At 45.3% G+C, this 8,163-nt stretch overlaps 1 protein-coding gene across 1 annotated transcript in view; it reads left to right on the top strand.

Annotated features, from left to right (window-relative positions):
• Positions 1-5,655, top strand: part of LOC119421873 (rho GTPase-activating protein 23) — an 85,988-nt gene extending 80,333 nt beyond the window's left edge. Inside the window, exons 21-23 of the mRNA XM_037689237.1 lie at positions 247-340; positions 2,816-2,847; positions 3,985-5,655. Of these exons, the coding sequence (XP_037545165.1) occupies positions 247-340; positions 2,816-2,847; positions 3,985-5,328 (1,470 nt within the window). The 3' untranslated portion in view covers positions 5,329-5,655. The remainder of the gene's footprint in view (positions 1-246; positions 341-2,815; positions 2,848-3,984) is intronic.
• The last annotated feature ends 2,508 nt before the right edge of the window (positions 5,656-8,163 follow it).

The raw sequence follows: 8,163 nt of genomic DNA, 5'->3' as shown, positions 1-8,163 counted from the left end.
AGTCCGTCTTCTTGGAGTCCGTCTTCTTGCAGTCCGTCTTCTTGGAGTCCATCTTGACAATATTCAACCAAACTTATCACGAATCCAGAAGTCTGTGCAAAAATGCTGTTCGGGGAAGGGAAAATGTATTTTCTTACAATTTTGTGTTGCAGACGAACCTCGGACCACATTAAACCAAATATAGGAGCAACAATAATATAATAATACAGTTAATTAAAGTTAATGGTTTCCTGTTGGTCCCCTCAGACCCCGGTGGACACCGAGGACGTGCAGCCGGCTCCAAACATCGACCACCTGCTGTCCAACATCGGCAGGACCGCTCTGCTCGGGGAGGCTTCAGGTGAGCGCACCTCCTCTCTCCTTCCTGTCTACAAGTAGAACATGCGATTTAATCTTCTCGTTTAAAGCTGGCAGTTGGAAACTTCTCTTGCATGTCGGGCCTGATTTGTTTATTTGTTTTAAATGATCAAGTAATCTGAATTCAAGTGTGGTTGATAAAAAAATAAAAAAACTACGGTAATGCTGTGATGTGGCAGGAGGCTCGTTCATCGTTGAGTTCAAGCAGTTCTCTGCTTTCCAACATGGCTTGAACGCAGCATGAAGCTCTTTTAGCTCGTAGAGTTTGGGTTTTTGACGACATGCCTGCACGTCTTCCTGCTGACCTCATGTTGCTCATCTTTCACTTTCTCTCTGTGCGTTTCTGAATTTCCTCCTCTTAGCTGAGCCCGTGGAGCAGCCGCTGCGGTAGGATGGGAACTCCCCTGGAAATCTGTGTGTGTGCGTGTGTGTGTGTCGGTGATGGCTTGTGTCTCCATGGTCTCCATTACCCCTGAAAGTGAGCGTCTCCCCTGTCACCTTCAGACTGAGGTCTCTTTAAACTCACTCCCAGATTGACTAATGAATTAACGGGTGGCTGGTTCCTGTTGGAGAGACGACCCGCTCCGTCTGTCTGTCAGCTCCACTCATCCTGCCAGACCCCGTCATCGGGCTCCTAACCCGGGCCACGGGGCTCTAGGTGTTGCTGTTTCTGATAGCGCAGATATGTGACCCGTGCTGGCGACGTGAGCCACGACGAGGACTTTTTCAAAAGTTATTTTCGTCTGAAAATCTTCAAAACGGTTCGTAGTTTGTTGAATTTTGGCGATTTTTCACCTGGCAACCCGTTGGTTCCGCTCATGAGCGCGCCAGTTTGAAATCTAGTTTTAGGACCGGGTTTTTCGGACTATAAGGCGCATTTAAAATCCTTTAATTTTCTCCAACATCAAACTGATTAAACGTTAAAAAGTTTAGCCTGAGTTTACGTCGGCTGTTTCACAGATTTATTGGAATGCAACGCAGAAATGAGGGTACGCACTCGACGTAAACAAATCAAAACCCTAAATCCTCTGAAAACGAAGGCCTGAGTCACGTGACTGAACTCTGTTGGCTCGGCTCTCGTTTGCGTCGGGAAGCGAAGCCGGTCTGAAATTTAACGTTTGTTTTCAGCTGTTTCCGTAGGTAAACGAACACACGTGGCAACAAAACTAACTTCACAACTATTTAATTTAAGGACACATTAACCGCGGATGCGTTTATTGTTTTTTACTCTATGCACATCTTTATAACTTTGTAATAAATGTTTGTTAAACATGTTTTTAATGAAGTGTCACCTCCTGTGGCTCAAATAGTTTAAACCGTGTTTTAAAGTTTCACGTCTCATAATAAAGTCAGATCAGTCGAGCTTTATTTATAAAGCGCCTGTTGTGGATTGAAGCGTAACGCAACGCGTTTCATTCAGTCGTTGAGTAGATTCGGGTCGTTTTATTCTTGTTCTGTTCTCCAACTTTTTCTGCGTTTCTCTGAGCACTTTGAAGATTAAAAACGTTTTTTAAAAATGCTTTAAACAGCTGATTAACGGCATGAATGTATATCTGATGATTAATTTTGGTCACATTTTAAACAGAATAAAATATAAAAGTCACTTCTAATTAGGGATGCACGATATTGGATGTTTGGCCGATATGTCAAAACGTATTTGGCTGATAACCAATACCGTTATGTTATATACTTTATACTATAAAGTTATTGTTATATATAAAGTTAAAGTTTGTCCTCGATGAAAATAAAAACAGTCGACACCGCCGACAGTTTGACTTCTTCCTCTCCGCCGTGCTCAGATCACGTTAGTTTATTTTTAGCGCTGATCGGTCGTGGCACATCTGGATCGCTCGGTACAGTCACAGTTTCAACAATTAAAGGTAATGATCCTGGATGTTTGTTAACGACGCCGTAACGAAAGGAAACTTTGATCTTCACCTTTTGATTCGATCGATACACGAGAAAAAGCTTCACCTAGACCTCCTCGCCGACCCGCTCACCTCCTCGGGTTTCTCCTCACGAAACAACGAAAACTTGAAATCTGAGTATTTAACGGTGTTTCTGTCCGTGACCGATGCCCTCAGTCCTCTTGGCTTCTTGTGCGTGCGTGCGTGCGTGTGTGTGCGTGCGTGTGTACACACGCTGTGGTTTCTCCAAACACCAGTTGCTGCTTCCCCCCCCCCCCCCTCATCATTGTCTCTCCCACTAAAAAGCTCCACTTTCTGAAAGTTTCATTCGGGGTCTGACATGATGAGGACGCAGAGGAGGGCCGGCTTCTGAAACAAATCGCTTTCAGTCCACGAACAGATAAAAACAATTCAGGCCGATGGTAAAAAAACCAACTTCTTAAAACTCATTAAAACAACTTCAGTAGAAGCCGCCTCTGCGTCCTCCACCATGACTCTTTAGGCTTCTTACCGTCAACTCCTCTGACCTGATGTGTTTTATCCTCCTGCAGACTCAACCAACAGTGACTCGGCTCGGAACAAGGTAACACACACACGTTTAGCAGAAGTTAAAGGTGTACAATGCATCGTTGTTACTTTATCGTGTCGTTTTTAAATAAAAAAAAAAAATACAAATTACACATCAAAACAAGCGGCTCCATCAGGAGTAGTGCGTTGTGACTTTTGTTAGCAGCACCTCGTGAACGTCATAAAAAAAACGATGCAAATCAACGTTGTTCAGAGGAAACGGACGAGAAAACCCGTTCCTGTAGCGCCGACAGACTTTACAATAAAAACACGGTTCAGTTTCAGCGCGTCGCAGAAATCTTTTATTCATTTTTGTTTAGCAGACGCTCAACGGAGGCGTCTAAACCTGTAAATCTCTTTTAGCGACATAAACAAGTTATACATTAAAACGTGTTGGTTTTGTCTCATAATCCCGCCGAGCACACCAAAGCCTCTCGACTTCTAGTAATATTTTTAACCAAGATATTTCCTTCAAAACTGGAGGTAATATGTATTTTTTTTAGTTCCTCTCCGATATAAAACACTAGAAACAAAAGTTCAAAGTGCCGGGGTGTTCTGACGCTCACGGTTCAAGAACTCGTGAGGTCTGACTTTTAGTTTTTAAACAGCGACCGTTTGTTTGAGGCTTAATTTTCAGTCTGCGCCATTAACTTGGCAGTCAGGGAGTGAGAGACACAGGCGTGTGGTTACCACGGTGACCATAACGAGACATTTATTTTGATCTTGTACGTGTCTTTTACAGAAATGATCTCGTATTTACTGAAATTATTATTTAGTAAAATTTGTAAAAAAAAAAAAAATACAAAATTAGTAAAAGTAAACTATTACTATTAAATTAGTAAAATAAAAAATATAAAATTAGTATTTACCTCTGTTAGTGGCTTTAAACATCTAAGTTCCTGTAAAAAACATGTTCTAGTTTTCTACGTCTTTTTATAATCTAGATGTTTTTTCACTACTTTTCCTTTTAATTACCATTTTATTTTCATTTGTTAAAATAAATAAATAAATAAATTTGTACGCGTCCTTTATGATTGTCCACTGCTCTTTAAGCTCGGTGGGATTAACATGTTTAAAGGTTGAATTAAAACAAAATGCTCGTCAATAATCTATAAAAGTAGTTTTTGACGTGAATCTCTCCTCTTCCTCTCAGAGGTCGTGGGGGTCGAAGGACCTCACAGCCAAGGACTTCCTGGCTCTGTCCATCATGTCCGCCGTGACGGGACGCAAACGCAGGAAGCAACGGCGCAACGCTCGCCGCGTGGGCAGCAGCACCGACGACGACTCCGAGCTCGAGCCGACCCAAGCCGGACGCCCGGAGACGGAGGAGGAGGAGGAGGAGGCAGAATCGCCCGTGGGAGACACTGCTCCTCGAGCAGAAGGAGAGGAGGATGAGGAGGAGGAGGAAGAAGAGGAGGAAGAGGAGGAGGAAGCTGTAGGAGAGAAGCAGCAGGAGGAGGAGGTGGTTGTATCGAACTGTAAAGAGGAAGAGGAGGTGGGAGGGAGGCAGACGGCCATGTTGTTGCAGGAGGAGGGGGCGCAGGCGGAGGTGAAGGCGCGGCCCTGGCGAGCTCCAGAGGACGCCCGCTCCATCGTGTCCGGTTACTCCACCCTCTCCACGTTGGGGCGGAGCTTGGGGTCGGAGGGCAGAGGCGAGGACGCCGACGACGAGCAGAGCGAGTTGGTGAGCGAGACGGACAACGAGAGCGGCTTCGCCTCGCGCTCGCTCACCCAGGAGAGGCCCAGTAAACAAACAACAACAACAACAAACACGCAGCCCGCCCCGCCCAGCTTCCTGTACTCGCACTGCAGACCCCCCAGCGCCGCTCCCGCCCCGCCCACTCCCGTCGCTCACACCCCCAACGCCGTGGAGCGGAGCGACAGGGGAGCGCGCTCCGCCACACCTTCCTCCTCCTCCGCCGCCCACAGGCTGCACTCGCGGCCCTCCTTCAACTCCCACAAGCTGATCCAGTGCGACACGCTGGCCCGCAAGAAGCTCAAGTCCGACAAGTCCAGAACCCGGTCCCAGGACCTGCTGGAGTCTCAGGAGGAGGGTACTGGCTCCGGGTCAGAAGGAGCACCCAGACCGAGGAGGGACACCTCCAGAACCGACCCGTCCTCAGGCAGCAGCCAGGAGAGTCCGCGACTGTCCCGGTCCAAGCTCGCCCTGCCCCCCACCGAAGCCGCCTCCTTCACCCCGACCGGACCCGGCGGGAAGTCCCTGGCAGAGCAGGTCCGGGCCCGGCTGCTGAGCTCCGCCGACGACCTGCGCAGCGTGGGGCTGAGGAAACAACCGTCGCCCGAGACGCGCCGCAAGAAACGGGTGTGGCGCCGGCACACGGTGGTGGCCTCCCCGACGGAAACGTCCGAGAAGAGACCCCCGCTGACCCGGCTGCCCTCGCCCCCCCTCAGTCAGAACCAGGTCAAAGCAGACCGGCTCATCCCGGGACCAGTACCACGCCAAAACCCCACCTCCAGATTCCACGAGTACCTGTGAGCCGCAACGGACGAGCCCCCCCGCCGCCTGGAGACGCAGCGGTGGCGTCCCACAAAGGACAGGGACATGAAGACATGTCTCTGTGTCCTTCCTGTCTCGCTCGCAGCCGAGACCTAAAGGGTTCACGCTTCGGTCGAACCCGCAGCCGATCGCTGAGATCAAGGTGCTTCGAACTGGGTCCATAAAAACGTCTCGAGTCTTGAAAAGCGTTTCCTGTCAGAGTTCAGCTGATTAATTTATTTGGACCCGTCTTCCCGACCGCGGACACTGTCGAACTAATTAACGCTCCGCACGTCTGCTTCCAGACGGACGACGCTCCGCTCCTTCACCACCGTGTGGAAGCAGCAAACAGAAATATTTGTGCTCGTGTCCGAGCGTGCAGGAGTTGAACGTTTTGTAACATTTGTACAAAGCCTCGCTAAGTTAACCGTGTAAATATAAAAGCTGTTTTCACTTGATGGTTTACGAAACGTGCGCACGGAGCGCAGACATTTTTTCAACATGTCACTTGAAATGTTTTTTTTTTTCTTAATATATTCTCTTTTGTTTATATTCTCTATATATTAAAATATATATATTTTATATTAAAGTTAAAGAAAAGTACTTTTATCGGATCGAGCTTCTGTTCCAGAATAAGAGCTCCTCGTTTCCTCGTGCACACTTTCTGGTTCGCAGCGCCGCCGAAAACCTTTAACTCCGAAAACTTTTATTTAAAAAAAATATAAAATAAAACTTCGAACGCTCATTTTTCGTCCCTGGTTCTGAAAAGTTTGTGTAAAATAAATTAAAACGATGCGATGATCTGCAAATCTCATAAACCTGATCAATAAATAAGAGTCAAACGGAGAATGTTGAATTAATGGCAGCAACACGAAATGAAGCCACGTCTCCCAGTTTGAAGCGTCCCCTCCTCTGCTGGGTTTTTTGTTTTGATGGTGAGAGGTCCGGTCTGCAGGCGGGACGGTACAGAACCAGTTCTGTCCTGCAGATGTGGTTTAGTGTCTTCTCGCTGAAGGTGTCTGAACAGGAGATGTTGTTCCAAAACTCCTTTTCTGCATTCACGGTGCTCTTCCAGATGTGTAAGCTGCCTTTACCGGAGACACTAATGCAACCCCATACCATCAGAGAGGCAGGTTGTGAACAGGCTGAAGGGTCCTTTTTAAGTTCAGTTTATTTATTTAGCACCAAGTCACAACAGAAGTCATTTCAGGGCGCTGAACGTTCATATATATAAAGTTACGATCATTTAATATTATTTATCTGAGGAGCAGACCGCTTTAATAATAATAATAATAATAATAATAATAATAATAATAATAATAATAATGAATTTAATTTGTAACGCACTTTTCATTAACAAAAGCCTCAGTGTTACAAAGTGCAACTAAAATCAATGATAAAATCATGTTTTGAGTTTGACTCCATCACAGAACTCTCATCTTGAGCGAGCATGACGGCGACAGTGGGAAGGAAACACTCACGAGGAACAAACCTTCAGCAGAACCAGAACCAGGCTCAGGGCAAGAGGCCATCTGCTTCCACCGGCTGGGTTTCAGGGGTTTTTACGTACGGAGGACGTGACGTCTTTGATTTACTGAAAGATTTTCAAACTTCAACTCGTCTGAGTCCCTGAGCCCGTGCAGTGAGGTCCAGAACCAGACCTGGGTTTAACGCGGGGGCCCCTGAGGGCCCGACGATCACGACCACGTCCTTTGAGCTCAGAGATTTAAAAAATATCTTTAAAGATATTATGAATTTAGTTGTTGGGATCAGTGCTTAATTTGTAAACCAAACGATGCTTGAATAGTGTGTGTGTTGGGGGGGGGGGTCTGTGGGATGCTCCCCGAGAAAATTTTGAATAAAGTAGATACCATTTCCTTCATTCTGGTGTATTTTAACAGGTTGTTAAACATCTACGTTTACCTACATTTGTAAACACTTGATTCAGTATTTCAGAGAGCAGCAAGAAGTAGCCTGACCAACAGCCCTCCTTGTGTGAATAAAGCCCCCCCCACCCCCGCGTTGCTTCAATTCTGAGTTTAGTTGTACAATGAAGACGTTTTTTTAAATGAAAGTAAATTAGTCTTTTTGACAATTTAGTGCCGTTGTTTTGAAACGTGATGCACGTAACAAGATTACCCATCAAACATTTCTCTTGTATTTTTAATAAATGATCAAAATTTTATTAATGACCCACTTAAACTGTAAAACTGATTTACAATTTAGTTGTGCTGTTTAATTATTTTTTTGTATTTTTAATTAAATTGCCCATGACTGAACTTTTAGGGGCGGAGATTATTTTAAGGGTAGAAGTGGACATGCTTACTTGAAGCAGCAGCTCTTATGTGGTATTAAGCTTGTTAGTGGCTGTTATGTTTAAAATGAGTGTTTATGTAATTATTTTCAGATTACATATCCAATATAGGTTTTATTTGTTCAAGGCAGTCAAATTTGTTCATATCTTTATTATTTGTAAATCTGAGAGTTACCGGATCCGAACAGTTACCGGAACGCACCCTGTCAAAATAAGCGCGTTCCCGGGTCAAATTAAGCCCTGGTTGGATTATTCAAAGTTGTTTTGTTTTTCAGTTTTCTGTTCAAGAAAATTATGGTCACTACTTTTAAATTCAGTTTTTCACAGACTGGTAAACCTCTGCCCATCTTTACTTCTAAAATGCCCGTTTCATGTCCGGTCTGCTGCCAGTTCACCAAACGTTGCTTCTTATTCACGCCGGTAACTTTTAAACATTTGCTGACGCCGTAACATAAAATTAAAAAAAATACAATTGCATCCGTTTATTGCAGATCGTTGTTTTTTTTGTTTGTTTTAATTAA

This window comes from Nematolebias whitei, chromosome 15 (genome assembly GCF_014905685.2).
Source record: "Nematolebias whitei isolate Nwh7 chromosome 15, NemWhi1, whole genome shotgun sequence".
Taxonomy (NCBI): Eukaryota; Metazoa; Chordata; class Actinopteri; order Cyprinodontiformes; family Rivulidae; genus Nematolebias; species Nematolebias whitei.
The sequence above is the reverse complement of the archived record's forward strand: the minus strand, read 5'-3'. Positions and strand labels throughout refer to the sequence as shown.